General features: G+C 37.1%; 1 protein-coding gene across 1 annotated transcript in view; it reads right to left on the bottom strand.

The window, feature by feature from the left end:
• Positions 1–1,250: 1,250 nt before the first annotated feature.
• Positions 1,251–19,513, bottom strand: part of LOC123372660 (sperm flagellar protein 2-like) — a 76,149-nt gene continuing 57,886 nt past the window's right edge. Inside the window, exons 9-13 of the mRNA XM_045020938.1 lie at positions 18,551–18,643; positions 16,529–16,702; positions 11,278–11,463; positions 10,936–11,058; positions 1,251–1,669 (exon numbers count right to left, since the gene is read on the bottom strand). Of these exons, the coding sequence (XP_044876873.1) occupies positions 1,592–1,669; positions 10,936–11,058; positions 11,278–11,463; positions 16,529–16,702; positions 18,551–18,643 (654 nt within the window). The 3' untranslated portion in view covers positions 1,251–1,591. The remainder of the gene's footprint in view (positions 1,670–10,935; positions 11,059–11,277; positions 11,464–16,528; positions 16,703–18,550; positions 18,644–19,513) is intronic.

Genomic DNA, 19,513 nt, shown 5'->3' with positions numbered 1-19,513 from the left:
TCACGTCCTGAAAGTGTAAGTTTATTGATCTGTGTGAGTTAGACAGTCACAAGTACCTAGCTGCTATAGCCATTAGTCAGAATGTTTACAAATGTGCATATGCCACAAAAATGAGCATCATTGGAAAGTTAAAGAATATATTTGCTCATTGGGGAATTCGAGAGAAACTAGTTACAGACAATGGTCTACAATTTAGAGATACACATTTCATGAAAAAATGCAGTTCCTTTCCTATTACTATTAGCTCTCATTATCCTTAAGAGAATGGAGAAGCTGAAAGAGTTAGATAGCTAAAGAAATTTTGTAGGAAAAGGCATTCTTAGCTTAATTAATTTACAGAGCAATGCTGAATGCAATGACTAAATTCAATTCAGCTCTACTGACACTCAATAGACAAATAAAAACTATGGACAGTTCCCACCTTGAAGAATTTGCATCCTACATGGTGAAAGTTTAAAACGTGTTGATAAGAGAACAATAAAAAAATAGAAAAGTCATCTTGACAAGCATAATTCCATGAGAACTTTTCCAAAACTTCAACCAGGAGATGCAGTAAAAGTCAATTGGATGGAGAAAAAGGTTGGGCAACTTCTGTAGAGGTGAAAGAGAAGAAAGTTTCACCAAGATCTTATTTGGTACTAACAAAGAGTATGTTATACGCAAGTACATGTTGCTCTGTGCTGTACAGAATGCCAGATAGAGCACCATCCCAGGTAAACAAAGCCGGAACCTGAGTTGCCTAGAAGATTGTCCTTTCGTACCTGTAATATATAGTATTATTTAATAAATGACTCCCTTCAAGAACTTTGATTCAATGATTCCATATAGCATGACAATTATTTGAAAGTTCACAGAGAAATTTTACTATTTTACTATTGCTCACACTGTGTTCTTGCACTTGAAAATGAGCTTGGAAATATTCTAAAAGGTTGTAATTAGAATTTATCTAGAAATGGTATGTTAAAAATTGAAACATTAGGAAACAAGGGTTAGATATCTCTGCTAATATCAATAAGTATTACAATTTCCTATACAGGCAAAGAGTCCTGTGGCACCTTATAGACTAACAGAAGTATTGGAGCATAAGCTTTTGTGGGTGAATACCTACTTCGTCAGACGCTTTCATATACATTATGGCTTTCATATGTTTCAGATGTTTTGTATACATTATGGCTTTTCAGTAATTTGTCCTCATTTAATTGAGAGAAAATTCTGTTTTCATTTACATTATTAGTTTATTAACTAGAAATTATGAGATGCTATATACAATTAACAAATGTTTGTGTTATATTCCATCAGTATTAACAAAAGATGACTTTGCACATAGGACTGGGAGATGTTCTATTCCTATAAAATTATTAAAGAACATATTACTAGTCAACAACTAAAAATCAGCTTCATTTTATTTAGCAGAATATTTTATCTGAAATAACTAAACTTCTTTAATCAAGTGCACTTTTATTTAAAGCAGAGTATAGATAGCATGTAATATGCTTAATTATTATAGGACTTGACCTGCAATCCTTACTCACATCAGTAGACCACAAGTCCTAATTCCTACAAAAACCTCCTTTACTCTTTATTTTTTTTTTCATATTTTAACATCTTTATATATTTCTCCATCAGTTGATTGTGTCTGTTCATCTCTTTGTAGAATCACTTTAATATCCTACACACAAGAAAATTGAAAACAAAGTTAAAAGGACATGTCAAGTAACTTTTAGGTCACAATTAAAACTGTCATAGATTAGTAAGTAACAATCTCTGCCTTTTCACAAGCTGACTATCCTATTAATGAGCAGGAGGTGTACGTGTATAACTTGCATTTTGATTGGGATTTAGTCATGTAAATCTCTCTTTCCATATATCAAATAAGATACTCAACATACTCTTTATTTAATTTATTTAAGAAATATTGGCACTGTCACTGGGCTAAGGTTCAATAGAATTTTTTGTAAAGAAAATTATATCTTTTTATTTCATTTGTATAATGCCAATATCACAGCTCCATACTACTGTAACATGATATTATCAGACCAAACAATTACAGGTTAACATGTCATGAATTAAAAAAATAATTGTCTAGTATTACAGAATAAACCAATCACTTCTTTTCCACTATGGAATTGTTATACGTATTGTTCCAAATAAATCAGCATATGGTGTGGTGCTTCAAGCATGCGATGGGGATGTAAAGGTGTACTGCTCTTAATTTATGTCAAATTTGGATTTTAAGTAACCAAATCCAGGAAATTCAGTCTTAAGGCTTAAATCTATCTTCTTATCTAGGCATTGGAGGGTTCTTGAATCAGTGTGTGTTTTGTACTACAAATGCTACAATACCTAGAGAAGAGCTTAGGAAATGGTGGCTGACTCAGAACCTTTCCTTTTGCTGGTTCAATTTTGATAGTTAATCTTTGTGAAAAGACTCTTTCTTTCCTATTCTATGTAATGTGTAACTAAAATAATAAAAGAAAGCCCCATGTTGATGCCACTGATATATCTGTCTCACTACATATTTGATACAATGGTATGAATTTTCACCATAGATTTTTTATCTATCAGCCTAACTTTGAGTTTCCTAGCGTTCGCTCCACGGCAGTATCTAGGTGCTTCCCTGGTAAGTTAGGTCTGCCTGGTGGCTTCATGAATCTTTTCCTCTTCTTTCCAAGAGAGGAGGCTCTACTTGGCATGTGAACAAATGTGGCTTTTCTTGCTGTTTTTGTTTTTCCTCTCTCTCTCTTCCTGTCCCTCCCCCATTAACTAAACTATAAACCAGTGGTTCTCAAACTTTTGTACTGGTGACCCCTTTCACATAGCAAAGAAGATGAACAATTAAATTAAAGACATAGTGTACTGAGTTTTCAGTAAAAACATGAACAGCAATCTATTAGCTTTCTAGTGTCTGATATTAAAACATTGGTGATTACAATTTTACCTTAAGCAGAAAACATATGTGAAAAATATTTTTCCATGTTCTAGGCTAAATCCACAGGTTTTATAAAATAAACCAGATTATGTTTAAATACTTCTTTCTCAGCTAATATATTTTGTCCAAATTTTTAAAGTCCAGCTTTTCTCTTTTTTTCAACCACAAAATTACCCATAATTGTTGATAGTCTACTAGACAAAAAGCAGTAAAGCATTTCACTGGCCTTTTGTTTTACAAGTTAGTGATAACGCCTTAGGATTAGCTGGAAGAGTGGTTCAGTTTAAAACAGCCTTTTTTCAGCACAGTGAGTCAGAAACAGACATTTCAGTTCCGGTTATACAGAAATAAAATGTTAGCAAATGGAAGCGTCAGCAAGTTCATTATCAGTACTTATCAGTACCACATGAGGTAAATGCTGATACCAGTTAGTTGTAATGCTTCTGACACTCTAGAATGTGTGTTTTATTACTAAAGTTGTCACTTTAAAATATACAGTTGTGAAAAATCAGTAAAACTGCAAGAAGTTACTATTTGTTATCATGGAAAAAGTGCAGAGGGGCACCTCTGACATGCTGTGTGGGCAGGAAGCAGAAATTCTACATACAAGATTAAAATATATTTGTATAGTATAATATTACTCTAAAAATGAGCAAGGATTCATATGGTCCATGATCTGATGCTGTGAGGAAAATGACAGCGTAGCATTTAAGAAAACGGTACATGTACAAAGGAAACCTCCTTCTGGGCAACTTCAGTGTATGTAACCAACAATTACAAAAGAAACCAAAGCTCTCAATGACCTCAAATGAACTGCAGAAGTAACTGTTTCTGCTCCTGATCAATAGCTCCAATAGACAGAAATGTGCCTTTCGTCAGTTTCGTGCAAGAATAATCTCTCTTGTTATCTGAACCAATGTTTATCATTATTATTAGCAACTGAAGAAAAATATTTTTTCACGTATGTTTACACTTCTTATATCCTCCTTGATGGAACACATGATGGCGTGAGACCACACACATTGATCTCACTTTTCAAAAATGTACTTAAAGTCCCTTTTAGGAGTTGAGTTAAATTTTCCACTCCTTGTGCACCAATACACCACACCACATAGAAATGTTTCTCAAGTTTCAGAAGTATCGTGAGCACGGGCTAAGAGTGATTCATCAATGCTCCTCCTGCGCCAAGTATTAAATACCTTATCTACTGTGCATGGGGGGGGGGGGGGGGGGGGGAAGGGGGTGGTGGCAGCTTGCTGTCCTTACTAAGTAGGGACTACAGGAATTGTCCTTATGAATTGAAGCTGGGTATTTCTTCATTGTCAAATGTTATATCAAGTGTTGAATCCATATTAAGACACATGTATGTTTAAAAAACTGCTGCTAATGTAAATTTTACAAATGTTACATGAAATGGTCTATGTAAACTCTTTGGGGCAGGGACTATCATTCCCTGTACATTAGTACAATACCTAGCACAATGGTACTATGAATTTAACAAGGCCTCTAGGTGCTACTGATATGTAGATGTTTAATAATAATATTAAGTTACAATTACTTTAGGAGGAGCAGCCTGGAAGAAAGTGCCTAAATAGTTACATTTATTTAAAATATACGTGTGTGTGTACACACACACACACACACACACACACACACACACACACACACACACACACACACACACAAAATACTATATAAATGTATTTGAAATCTGTGCTTTGATATGCTAAACTAAGAGATTTGGAACAAAAAGGAACTTAAATAATCTATATGCATAAATAACATAATAGTGTCAAAATGCTTTAGAAAAACTGAGAGGCGAGGTGGGTGAAGTAATATCTTTCATTGAACCAACTTCTCTTGGTAAGAGAGAGAAGCTTGCAAGCTTGCACAGAAGAAGAGCTCCAATAAAAGATTTCACTTCACCCACCTTGTCCCTCTAATACCCTGGGACTGACATGGCTACAGTAACATAGCATACATTAAAAAAAACTGTACATTTTATTTTGGATGAGAGACAAAAAAAGATAATGGCAAACTGGGGAAAAAAGATATCAGTCGCCCATTGCCCTCATTAACTAAGATCAAAGTATTCCACTGGAAATAAGTGGTTATTCTAAACAGTAAGGAGGTATTAGTAGATGTTAAAGATCTATTGTAGACTATTTTTGTAATTTTATTACAATGAAAAGAGTATTATTAAAAATGTATTCAATAGAAATTTTTGACAGTTCTGAACTTAAATAAATGCTTACACACACATACACACACACACACACACACTGCGTGTGCTGGTGACAAGTGTAGACGGACAACACTAAAGAATGAAGTTGTCTAATAAGCCAAAAAATGGGTAGGTTGTGACAGAGAGCTTGCTCCACAGTTCTAATCTGGACAGAAAAGGCCAGAGATACAACGGTAATAAAACCTTTGTGTCTATTCAGTCCTTGGTCTTTGTGCTGAGGCTAACAAAAAGGGTACCAAACAGAGGTGGTGATTTATGATATGGTTACTGGTCCACAAGGAATTGGCCTGAGCCAACAAACTCACTTCAAATAGGTCAGCAAACATCTTATCAGAGGATAATTATTTTTGATCAAGATACCATTGGTTTGATTTGAACTGGTGACCCACAAGTGAAAGGCTTTCTAATTCATAACCAGTTTCCTAAGCCAGCTAGTGCTCCAACATGTATATTTTAAAATCCTGAATTTTATATTTAAAAGAAAATATTTCATCTATATCTACCTAAATATTTTTCTGCAACTAGTGTTTATGACAGCAGAAGTAGCAACATTTTAACCTTAGAAACCACACCCTAGCTTTGCTATACTTATCTTGCAAAAGATCTCGAAATAGCAGCACTGCGGTTGAACTTCATTTTTTATAAAGATTTTTATATTCACTTGAGGATATATGGAAAAATCTTTTATGTTAAAACTACTGTATTCTTAATTTTGCTTCCTTGGAAAAGGGAAGTTTACCTACCTATCAAATGTAGTTCTTTGAAGAGGTTGTATGAATAGAACTACATTCCTGAGAGCACGTGTTTTGGACACTGTGGTCAGAATTCTATGGAAAGGATATAGTGGCCACAAGGACCATGAGTATGCTCCTTCATGAATACACACAATTAAGGCAAAGTTGTATAAGGAGCTATGACCTTAGTTTTTTCCCACTTGATCAGAATTTTAAAGAAAGATTCCAAAGAATTGGAGATTGTGGAACCACACCTGTAAATACTGTTACTGGATGTAACTTTGCTTTCTTTTTCAGTACTATGAGTACAGATCACCATGTCCATTGAGATTAATTAGCAATCAAAACCCTCGAAAGAGAAAAGACTGAGGGTAATAGTTAAATAAAGATTTCAGGTCTGCATCAAGACAAGTCAAGCTGCCAAGTCAAGATATGCATGTATCAGATCTAACTGCCAGATCAAGAGATAAATGTATTACTTGAGCTCCAGACTGCCTTATGTATCTTCAGAAATAAAAGTATTCCTGAGACATGCTGCAGAAGTAATTTTGGTTTAGAGACTACGTCCTAAGACCCTCAGGTACTATGCAAGTTTGCATATATCGTTTGATCTTCTTAGGCAAACTTTGGAGATTGTGCCACTTCTGAACTTAACCTGTAAGCTACAAAAAATGTAGGCAATTTATATATATTTAGTACTATCAAGACAGCTGCTAAGAAATGTTAACATAATTTAAAAATCTGAGCTCTAAGCTATGTAATAGCTTCTCTTGGAAGTGAGTGAAGTTTAGGTTAGACTTCTGGGAGGTTAGCAGTTTAGTTAAGATGGAAGAAACAATGTTGGTTAACAACTTATTTTGGCCTTGGTTACTATAGTCCTAGCTTCCTATGCTCCTCCTTGCACAGATGGTCCAACAGTGGGAGAAGTTTGTCCCACAAACAGAAATAGTATTTCATCAGCAATGTCTGATCATTTGCAATGCACAATTATCCATCACTGGCAATTTTTAAATTAAGATTGGATTGGTTTTATAAGATATGTTCTAGTTCAAAAGCAATTATTTTGGGGGCGTTCTATAGGCTCTGTTATATAGGAGATCAGACTAGATGGTCACAATGGTCACTTCTTGCCTTGGAACCTATGAATCGTAGACTTGCTGATGATTTGCTGCTTAGCGCATCAATAGACTTCGCCTACTTCTCCTTTGGCACTGATCTGAAAGTTCTCCCTGGCTTGGTTCTTTTGTTGGCAGTTAAGACTACTAGTGATCTAGAAGCAGGATGCCAATAAACAGAAGAAGAGGTCTGTGTAGCTTGAAAACTTTTCTCTTACACAGCAGAAGTTGGTCCAATAAAAGATATTGCCTCACCCACCTTGTCTCTCTAATATCCTGGGACCAACATGGCTACAATAACATTGCAAACACTGAAAAAAACTTACATTTATATTGGGATACTTGATATTACTTACCTCTTCTCTTTGATACAACTGGCATATATGCAGGTGTGAGCCACAGGTCTTAAGATGGCTTTCAGGAGACCTTTGTTTATTGTACATGTTACTATGCCTTTCTGGTTCAACTGTAACATAATGAGTGATCAGCTAATCTCACCTTGACCCACCACAAATTCCATATTCAGAGCTTCCACATTATATCCACACAGGTTTTTAAAGTTCTAGAAATCATCAGATGGTGTAGTAAAGAAGATCCTACATTTGCATTCAGGGAGAAAGACTGATTGGTCTTCTTAGGATCCTGATCATCTCCATTTACATCTGAAGAACCAGAACGCTTATCGATGTACTATGGACTGTAAATACACTCAAAGTTTTCTCAGGAGGGAAAGAAGTTGAAGGAGCTGACTGCTCAGATATCTTCACATGGAGACCTTCCCTTGGAAAACTGACTCCTAGTGGTTCTCATAACAAATTTTTGGTGGCCTCAGAGTACGACCACCAACTCCTGCTGGTGGCCACTCTGACAATTTTTCCTAAAATACTTAATTAGATTTAGGAAAAACAAATAAGTATCCACATATGCATGTCCAAATCATAGTAATTTATTTATGTGGGTTTTGTTTTTGAAGACTCAATAATAAAAATAATGTACAGTTGTCTCTATTCTTTACTGGATTTACTTAACAGAACAGAAACACAAATAAGGTGCTTTACACTTTCTTGCCTTTTTTGTTATTATTTTTGTTGTTTATTTGGTTGCTTTTTATTTTTAGACTTGCTAGTTAGTAAGTCTGCTGCTATGAAAAGTGATACTTGTATGTTAATATCACTTTTCACAGCCTCCCAGCTAGCTACTAAGTCTGTTGTGAAAAGTGATATTAACAAACGTACAAATGTCACTTTTCACCGCAGATTTACTCAGCCATGGAAAGCCCAGGGACAAATTAAGCCCTGAATGGGCAGGTGGGTAGGGAGACATCAGGGGTCAGTGGCAATGGGGGGATGGATGGGAGGACAGGGGAGGCACCAGGTGCCAGGGGCAATGGGGGGGAGGGTGAGCCTGGGGCCAGAGCCACCACCATAGAGCCAGAGCTGGGGTTTGGGGCCGGAGCCAGGCCCAAGCCCGGGGGCCGAGCCTGAAGCCTCATGGCCAGGGCCTGAGCCTGAAGCCTTGCAGGCAGATCCTGGAGCCTGAGCCCGAAGCCCCACGGTCAGATCCCAGGGCCCGAGCCCGAAGCCCTGTGGCCAGGGGATGGAACCCGCCCTGAATGGCTGAAGCCCAGGGCAGGAGAAGGCAGTGGGGGCCAGATGTGACAGAGAAGTGGTGGTGAGCCTGGGGCTGAAGTTCATTGCCATGTGGTTGGGAGATGGAGCCTGAAACCCCACAGATGGAGTCTGGGGCCTGTGGAAGAGACCAGGGCCCCTGGCCAGAGCCCAAAGCCCTGTGGCTGCAGCCTAAATCCCCACAGCTGCATCCTGCCTTCTGCCATCCAGGGATGAAGCCCAACCCCACTGTTCCCAGGAAGGTGGGGAACTCACCGGCTGCCTGCTCCTCCACTTTGTGTCTCCAGAGGGGGGCAGGGTTCAACCCCTGTTGGCAGCCCTGGGGGAGGGGCCACTGCTTCTCCCCACCTCCCCCCCCAAATCAGTACCCAGGAGGCTGTGACCACAAGAAAAGCCCCTGGTGGTCACATGCGGCTATGGTGGCTATATTTGAGAAACACTGTCCTAAAAGATAGATCCTATAAACTCTAATATGGCCGAAGAATACAGGTGGGTAATCTCAGCTTTCAATAACCTAGTTTACCATCAGAAATGTGAGACAGACACCAAACCCTAAGTTTAAATGAGGAAGGCTAGTCAATGGGGAGTGTCTCAGATCTGAGAATCCCCAGGTGAGTCTCACACTCCATTGCATCAGGCACAGAGGCTGATCCAGAGAACTCTCAAATGTGAACCACCAGTTCTGAAGAAGCATGCCAAACTGGAGACCCTTGTGGAGTAATGGGCAAAGGAAAATGGAAAACAAATAGTTCCCTCCCATAATTCAACCACAGTGCAAAGGATGAATAGCATCTTCCAGTGAAACAGACCCAGAGCCTAGAGCCAATGCACTTATTTAGTACCAAGAGCGAAGGCTGTAGCAAATCCACTCCTGGGCTGAAATTTTGTAGGGCCATATTTTCACTTACTCTAAGGCCACTTTACAGCAGTCTGGCAGTGAAAAGTGACTGGAGTACCAATAGGAAACTGGCCTAAACTGACCAAAGTTGGAGTAAAGTGACAGAGAGAGGTCTTTTTGAACTAAAATATAGTTATAAGAAAATGTTTTACTTATATAAGCACCATGGAGCCAAGGAATTCCCTCTAATCAGTTAACTGGACCTACAGAATTGCTTATTTCAGGTTTTTTATCCTTGTTAGTTATAACAGGCCAAATTATTTTTAAAATGGGAGGACATGGGCATTTAAGGAATATAAAAAATAAATTTATTTTAATTGGAAGCTTCTAATGAAATAAGTTTGCCAATCCTTTTATATTTTTCTGTTCTGGAGAGCACTTAGAAACTTATTGAGTGGCATCACTGCCAACACATGGACCATCATCATTAATACAACTTGTTGGGATGTGGGGTTTTACTATCACACCGCTGGGTCCTTTCCCACGGCATGCAGAATAGTTTTACTGAACAAGATGAAGAGAAGGCAACTGATCATCTCCTAAAATGTGAACCAGAGGTGCCTGTTGTTCCCCTTCCTAATGGGCCCATTTTAACCAGTTTTTTTCTTGTTTATTTGGATAATGTGGATTCAGGTAAAGCATTCTGGTAGCTTTATGTACAACAATCTGACACAGCTGTTTGTTTTGTGTTGCCTTACTCAAGACAATGGCTAAATGCCACAATCTTGCTCAGTATTTAAACCTTAACACTAAAGTAGCAATGTTTTTTGTATTTACATAGCATGTTTTTATTTTTTAAATACTTAATTTTTTATGTTATTTATAAGGTTTCATTCATATGGCATCCTATACTAAATAGAAGTGAGTAGATTATCTTATCCTTAATGACTTATGGCCAGAACATGCCATTAAGACACTAACTATGTAGGAGGTGGAGCGAAGTCACTCTACCCAAGAAGGAGCTTAGAGAGACTGTACCTTAGCAGGCACAGTCCCTCCGTTAGATCTCAAGCACACAGGAGGAATGTGCATGTTGCACCATACCTTTAGCTGGCCTTGCCAGCTCTACCTGGCCAACTCTAGGATCAGTCTTTTCCCTGCCCGCTTTTGAGTGGCTTGTGCCCATGGGGGTGATCATCTCTCCTCTGAGTGCATGTATGTCCCTTGTGCATGGGGAAAGGTATGGCTCCTTGCACCTTCTCCCACACCAGGCACCCATGCAATGGCCACACACAATCTGGACTGAGCAATCTGTAATGCCCATAAAGAGTCTACACTTGTGAATTTGAAGTATTTCTTACCATTAAATTTAAATTTCTAGAATAGTACACATTGCAGATTTCTGTACACTTACAAAGTAGACCCTCTCAGAAACGAAATACTTACAGGAAGTTTGTACCCCTGGTAGTTGTTAATCAAGTCCTGAATGAAAGGATGCTTCAAAAGAATGGTAACTGGAATGGGTTTCAGATCCTCAGAGCCCAGTTCCTCGTATATTTTTCTGAAATGCTTCAAGAAAAAAAATCTTGCTTCATTTATTAGGAAAACTGAAAAAGAATCACTTCATAAAACAGATATTACAGTGTGTATTTCTAGAAGATATTCTTGCTGAGGGGTTAAAACATTACTTTAAAAATATGCTGTTAACATAATTACAATGATGTGCTTAATCTAAATGTTGTCCTTATATTGCAACAGATAGAACTTTCTTTAGCTTAACCAACCAACCTTATTATTACTGCCTGCCTTCTGCTGACTACTGAATCTATGGTTGTCACCGGCTTTACTTCCTTCGTGATGGAACACTCTTTGTAGAGTTGCCATAGAAATTCTTCCCTCATCTGTGCAACACAAGATTTCTTCTTTTTCCACCAAAGGTTCCTCCTTTATCAGCATATCAGTGTGGGAAAGAGACTGGGGAAAGAAAGCATTTATATATTATGATTCAGTGGTAAGTGGTCTAGCACTTAGTCATACATTTCAGTTTGACATTTATTAAGAATCATTGAGGATATACTTCCAAATATCCATTCTTATGATGGAAATAACCATACACAAACAAAAACAGTAACTGGAATATATGGCTTTTGAGAGTAATGGGTACCCACAACTCCTGTTGATATCAGTGGAAGTTGTGAGTACTCAGCCAGGATCAGGTCCAAAGCCCTGTTATAGTAATATCTTTCAGAACATTGGAGGAAGTAGCTGCTTTCAAAATAGTCTTAACTATATATATAGATGTAAACTGCTATTTGCTTTATTGTGTTTTTAATATTGTGTGCTTCATATTAATCACTAATTTACATTAGGGACTGCTAGACCAATACAAATGACAGAATTTTGTGAATTAGACTATAGGGGAAGTCCTCTCCAGGCACTGGGGATGTTCACATGATGAAGGTAAGAAGGGATTCTTCTACTCCAGGCCATTGAGCCACTCCATGAAGGCTACATTAGCCAAATGGTTGCAGTAGCCTTGCCAGGCCTTGGCATGGAAATGGGAAAGAAGAAAGATCAGAATTTTTGGTTTTTGACAGGTTTAGTATAAAGGAGTGGTGGGACATCCATGAGGCAATATCAGATACAGGAACAGAGGAGAGCCCGGGTAAAGAGGGAAGGCGAGGAGTAGAGATTTGTGAGCACAAAGGTGACTGATGACTTAGCTACCTCTAGATAAGATTGCCCAACACACTCTGTCTAGGGCTAACCATTAAGGCTACAAAGACATTCCAAATAATTCAACATTCAGCCCATTTTTTTATTGAGAGATTCTTGAGAGTATATCACATTAGTAGTATGCACCCTATACTGGCTTCCTCTCCGATATAGGAGGCTCAGGGTCTTTGTTATCTTTTCCCTGAACAGCTCAGAGCCCATCTTTCTTTCTCCCTACCTCCAATCAGCAGGGGTTTTGTTACTAATAGAACCCTAGGGCAAAACTCTTGGGACTTGGTTTTTGAGTGTTTTCATTGAAAGACCCTCAGCTGTGGAATTCCTTACCACACAAAATCAAAATGTGTTTGAATCTGGCAATCATTAGAATGGGATGCAAGATGCAACTGCCTGTTCAAGCCTTCCATCAGCAGCAACATTTGCGCTATGGCACAGCAGTATGTCCTTGGAGTATGCAACAGCTGACTGTAAGTCCTTAAAATGCCAGCATAAAACAAATGAGCTGAGAGTATGTTCTGTTTTAATACATGAGACACACTTGGAGAAATGATGCTTCCCTTAAATTTACTATATATGGCAACTAGATATTGTAGAGATTGGCATGTTTGAAACATCTAGCAGAATAGGGTGTTTTTCTGATTTCTTTATCCGAGTAAACTATTTTTCAAATCTCCAAACTTTCTTGCCTTTTAGCTAGTGGCACAACACAACTTTTTAGTTTTAATTTTACTTTTTTTAGTGGAAAGGGAGAAACAAATAAGTGAAAAAATTAGCTAATTAAAGTCTAACAGTTGACATAATCCTTTATCAAATAAACATATGTATCCATGTGCTTCAGTACAAAGATAATTGACTTGATAGACTAAAAGAAGTATTTATTGGGTAAATACATATTCCAGCACATGTGTTTAAATCATAACTTCTACTAACTTCTCTTTATAAACGATATCCAAATTAGACATAGATGCTAAAGTAACATCATTTATAACTGGTGTTATTTTTAAAAAAGTTATGTAAAAACAAAGTAAGGACTTCAAAATTCTCTTACAAGCCTTTTTACTTCACAGAGTTTGACTAACTTAAATATACCCTTCTACACCACAACTATAGCTCACAATGTATTTTTTATTCCATTCCTGTTGGTGGCTGTTGAACATATTGGGTGACATTTTGGACCAGAAGTCAGTGGCAAAACTCTTCCCGACTTTAGTAGAATAGGATTTCAGCTATTCACTCTTTTATATATTTAACACTACTAATAAACTGTAGATGTATGCAAAGAAGAACGTAAGATGAAGGGATATTCTGAAAGAATGTTTTTCCAGCACTACAATTCTTTGAACACTAACTCATAAAAATAAAGTTGTTATAAAAAGTGAAACTGTTTAAAACCTGATGTTATCTAAAAGAAAAATATCTGTCTCGATACTTCTGTGTCCCCTGACTACACTAACGAAGCACCTCACAAACAATAATATAGCGCCTCACAAACAGAATGCATCCCTCAACATCCCTACCTATGAATATATACAATAACAAAGGAAAGGGGGGAAGGAAAGGGCTAATTAGAATTTTGGCAAGCCAGACTTCAGGCTTTCCTCTGCTTGATATCAAGAAGAATAATGTACTGAGGCAGTAGAAAGCTGCCCCTGTGTTTTATAACTATGAACATTATTGTTTTTAGTTATACATGAAGAACTGAGTTACAAAGAGATTAAGTGACCTGTCCAAGGTAACACAGGAAGCCTGCAACAAAACCAAGTCTGAACTTTGATAGCTTTAACCACAAAGAAATCCTTCCTCTATCTTCAACTAGCAGCCAACTAGGGACAATGTCAATCTTCTTTTACAATCTAAATTCTCCATAAATTCAGTAAAAATACCATGTGTTTTGCAAGATGTTTATCCTGAAATTACAGAAACTATAATTAAAAATGTATTATCATGCAACTATGCATTTGGAAATGTCTACTTTATATTAGTATTAGCTTTACATTTATTTAAAATGTAAACGACTCAGAAAAATAACTCAAAAATGGGAGAGTTCCACATTTATAGTGTCTCAAAGATTTTCATATTAAGTATTCTCACCTTACAAGTAAAAAGTTTTTTTCCTCCTTAACTGCCAGTCTTTCAGACTCTCTCTGGGATCTTAAAAGTCAAGCTGTGTTCTTTACCAAATGTAAGATTCTGCTTGCAAATTCTGGCCTCAGTTATACTTGCGCTCCCTTTTCCCAAAGCTGTACTGGGTCTACAGTACTAACAGGGGTAAAGAGTAGTAAAAAAACTAATTTTTGTCACAAAAGTGAGAAGATGTGACTATGAATACACATGGGGTAGATCTGTGGAACAAAACAATGCCATTTTTATACAATAACTTTTCTGAGTCGAACTGCAGTTTAAGTAGGTTAAGGAAGTAGTAGTCACTGTGGTTGTGCAAGTGTGGTGAGAGATTTCATCATGTGTACATGTACTGAGCTCTTTAAAAGGTATGAAAAGAAATACATTGTGGCATTCATACCTTAAAAGATCAGTCATGATTTTTATACGTTTGTAAAAAGAGTACAAAGTAATCAGTATTGTATTGAAAGCTTTGGGTCATTAAAGACTGGGAAAACAGCTCAGCACACTAAAGAAATACGAACATAGTTCAAAATGTTGACTTCATTTAATATGTCAATATATTCATAATAGTCTTGAACTTTCAGACTGAACTTTGCCATAAATGACTGAACTTACAGCAATATGTTAGTAATCCATCTGACTAACAGGTGAACTGAAATATTTGAAAAACCATACCAAAATAAACTTTTTAAGATCCCCAAGAAACATACCAGAAAAAAAGTTAATAAGAATGGTAATGATACTGTGATTGGGGTCCTAGTGGGGGCTAGCTGTGGTCACTCAATTAGGGTGAACTGCAAACAATGAGGCAGCCAAACTCCAAAAAGCTGGTGGATATTCCAATACTTAGATTTACCAAGCCAGCATAAAACAGCTTCTTTATTACCTTACTGGTCACTCAGAAGTCCAAACAACACAATTCCCTTTAAGTGATCCAGCCTCAAGCTTCCATCCAGGTACTCACGTCAAATATAATGAAAATTTCTATAAATCTTATTTCATCATATAAAAGAAAAGGTTCTACCAATCCCAAAGGATCGGACATATTACCTCCCAGGTTAATGAATGTTTCAGATTTTACCCAAATACATGCTACAGACAATTCTTATTAACTAAACTAAAATTTAGTAAAAAAACGAGAGAGAGAGGGTATGGTTAAAAAGATCAATGTACATAAAGACATGAGTTAAATTCATTTAGGTGCAGATTCATAGCAGAGATGGTGAGCTTTGTAGCAGCAATGAGTTCTTTCAGAAATAGTTCATATTTATAGTCCAATGTCCAAGTACAATATTCAGGGCGTACCAGCATAACTGGTACCTCAGTCTTGTGACTCAAACTTCCCCTGATGAAGCCTAAGCAGATCTGAGATGACAGAATCAGAATCCAAGGATCTTTTATACAATTTCATGTCTTTTGATGAGTTGGAGTTCCTCAGAGAACAAAAGGTAATTAGGATGACTCTGAAGGAGGTCCATCACCGGTACTTAGCTATACGAATTAACATTAGGCCATTTGCTTGTTCCTCCACCATTCACAGTACATTTCAAAGAGAGAGGAATACTGAGATAGCCCATGTTTACAATTCATTTAAATGCTAGGATCTTCTTTTGACTTCTGAATTTTCAGAATACAGCATAGTCTGGGACTGTTAATTATATTGTCGACCCTACTCATATATATGTAAATAGACAAAAACACAAACATTATCTCCCCACATGTCTATTGAAGGTTATTTATTTTGCAGGATTTTTAACCCTTTCTAGCCATGTGTCACAGATACATTGAAAAAAAATTTGTTTTGCTTATAACAGCAATAGTAACAACCACGATGCAGTTTATCTACTGGGGATTAATAGCTAGCTGGCTTTAGCGGTCTGAGGTTAGACCAAAAGATGCCCTCAATTCGCCTGTACTGGACATTTATTACCAGGAAATGCCCTGCAATTGTGTTATTGCTCAAGGAATAGATCCTCATAGCCTTACTCATATTGAGAAGCGTCTTATTTTGAGTATTTGTACTGAAGTTGGTATTGTGTAGTCAATAGTACTATTTCTGAAGAAAGTTGCTACCCAAAATGAGTAAGTGTATCAGAATCTGACCCTAAGTCATCAGACCAGACATTATAACTTGCCAGCACCATTATGGCTCTATTTACTGATTCATATAATCACATTTTACCACATGTGGAGGAGAAACTTCTTTTCTTCTTCGGATGTATGTTCCCGTAGCAATACTAAGCGCTCGGTATACTCCCTCAACAGCATCAGGATGTGAAGCAAAATAAAGCAGCATCTTAGTGTAGTCAAGTTGTGAGGGATCTTTTCTGGCATCAGCAAATAAAAGAAAGAAAAACTAGAAAAGGAAAAACATTTAAATTAATTCCTGCAAAGGATATTTGGCCAATTTAAATCAAAAGTCTATAGAGGACAGGATTAAATGTATATGCAAGGTAGTGACTGCTGAAGAGAAATATACTTTCAGAAAGAGTGTTGCGATCCTATGGGAAAAATCAAGAAAATCTACATTATAATATTTTGTTTTCAGCAGTGAAGATTCTCAAAGAACCAGTAGGAATCTGTAAAATCTCATAAAAAAGTTATGACGTTTTAACTCTTCTTTATACATACATTATGTCTCTCTCTATGAATATATACACTATACTTAAAATTAATGGGTGCGAGATCCATCTTTGTATTCTCAGGTTTTTCTTATTTTTTATTGCAAGTACGTTTTTTTCTTTTCTTAAAAAAGTTATTTACTCAAAACTTTTGCTCCCAAAAGTTGTGTTAATTATCATTTTTATACTGTGCACCAAGAATTTGTTGCATAGCTCCCGTCATCAATAATAAAATGTATTCACCACAAACTATACTGAAAACAGTATCCTTGAATAGGTGTCAAATTGGAAAAAACAGTGATAGTCTTTCAATGTCTTATGTAAAATTAGATGCTGCCCAGTCCTGACACCAACATGAGACAGCATTCATAGTAGCTTCTACAAAAAGGATTGTCTCTTTTTGTGTGTGTACTGTAATGAGTAGTGACCATTAGATAATCTAGCCTATATATCACCAGCCATTAAATTTCAACCAGTTACCATTATATTAAGACCAATAACTTGGGTTAGACTAAAGCATTTCAACCCTCTGGGACTAAACTGCTGTGTGCTACAGGCAGAAAACAGGGGATACTGAGGTGCCAGCAATGTCTGAGGCCTTTGCAATAAATTATCATAATTAGGTTTAGGAGTGAACAAAGCGTTGAAGTACATGGGATTGTTTTTTTCCTCTCACAGCTACTGTTTCAGGCTGTCTGCAGATTGAACCAGGCATCACTGTGTCACTTTATACCCAATTTACATTTTGAAATGGTTGGGTTGTTTTGTTTTGTTTTTTTTTCAAATTTAAGGGCTAGAGTTTGGGCTAAGATGTCAAAAATGGGTGCCTAAAGTTATGCTATTAAATACACCTATAGCTGCTTAAATACATGGCCTGATTTTCAAATGTTTTGAGCATCAAGTGGTTCTGACTGATTTCCCTTTGATTTAAGTGCTTAAATATGGATTCAGAAGTCTAACGTTAGACACCCAGTTTTTAAATCTTGGACTTAATTTTTAATAAATGAAAGCTTAGATTCTAGAGCATAAGATGGCAGCCACCACAAAAAAATACTGATTCAATGAGCCATTGTTATTCAGCTCATTTCAATTCCTTATTATATTTTCATTACTGTTATTTAACACTTGTATTGTGCAATTGCTTAAGGCCTCAACCAGGTCAGGGCCCTGTTGTGATTAACATTGTACAGATGTAGAGTAAATGACAGAGAGTTTAAAGTCTAAAAGACAAGACCTAGCAAAAGTGGAGAGACAAACAAGTGTGCCAGAGTGTTTGGGAGAAGTAACAAAAATAATAGGATGTCATTGTACAGATTAACAGATGTATTGGAGCATGAGCTTTCGTGGGTGAATACCCACTTTGTCGGATGCATGCTATCATGTTATCAGTGATAGCTATGGTCATTTATGACTCAACTGCTCCCAAGATCTTCTTTTATAGTTTTCTGGAAAGAAATAATGGCTAGGTAAAATAAGTAGGCATTAACATTGCAAAAGAAGAGGTCATGCGAACAGAGAAAAAGGACCATTGTGTTAAAAATGACAAATGATACCTTAAATTATTTACAGTTTTCAATAGTTACCATTATAAGATGCTCCTGTCTATTAAAAGGCAAAGGCTCTGTAGGATTTTCTGGCATTTTTAAATCGCCACTGCCTTTAAACCATAAACCAACCTACAAAAAAAAAAAAGTTACTGAGTTTCATCCCCTTAAAAAAAAATAAAGGGGACTGGACTGTTCTGTTCTAAAATCACAAAAAGAGCTAGAGTGACAAAGTATAAAATCTGTCTCTGCATTTATTCAAGTTCAGAATTTGTTGTTGTAAGTAACAATCTGCTTAATATGAATAATTTAATTAGATACTTGGACACTTTGCAACAAAATCTTTTCATGAGCAAGTAAATACTGAATGTTATGGTAGCAACTCGAACCTTATTCTGCTACTATCTACATAAGAATGAATTTATATCTAGAGATTCCCCTGAAAATACCAAGCATTGAAACTTTATTCTTTTTGCCTATACCTATGGGTCAATTGTGGATTTACTAAATGCCTCTTCATATAGTTGCACTACCCCAGGAGCAGACTAGGAAGCTGTGATGCAGAATTGCAATCTGCCTCTTGGTTTCCCCCTTCACCAGATGAGGTGTGCCCTTTGCTAGCCCTATAACTGACACACTGTACATCCTCCTGATGCACACATAAAACTGTGCTGGCTGGGATTTTGGGAGGCAGAGGCAAGGCTTCTCATTCCTGCCTCGCTCTCAGTCCATACCCTGGGGGAAGGTGCCCATAATGGCTTATGGAGGTCAGCAGCAAGAAGTAAGGGGACACCTTATAAGCCATTCCTCTACTGCATGGGCATGCAGGACAAGCCACAATCTAGTCCCTACTTGTTATGGACCAAAACTTGCACCTTTTATTTAGGCAAAATTCCCAATGATATCATTTTAAAATTCATTTTGGTCAGTAGCCTGTTTATGGGAAATGTGTGTGCATATAGATATAATGTCCGAATATTCTTGTTTTTAGTCTCACTGAGG

Source organism: Mauremys mutica, chromosome 6 (genome assembly GCF_020497125.1).
Source record: "Mauremys mutica isolate MM-2020 ecotype Southern chromosome 6, ASM2049712v1, whole genome shotgun sequence".
In the NCBI taxonomy this organism is placed as follows: Eukaryota; Metazoa; Chordata; order Testudines; family Geoemydidae; genus Mauremys; species Mauremys mutica.
The sequence above is the reverse complement of the archived record's forward strand: the minus strand, read 5'-3'. Positions and strand labels throughout refer to the sequence as shown.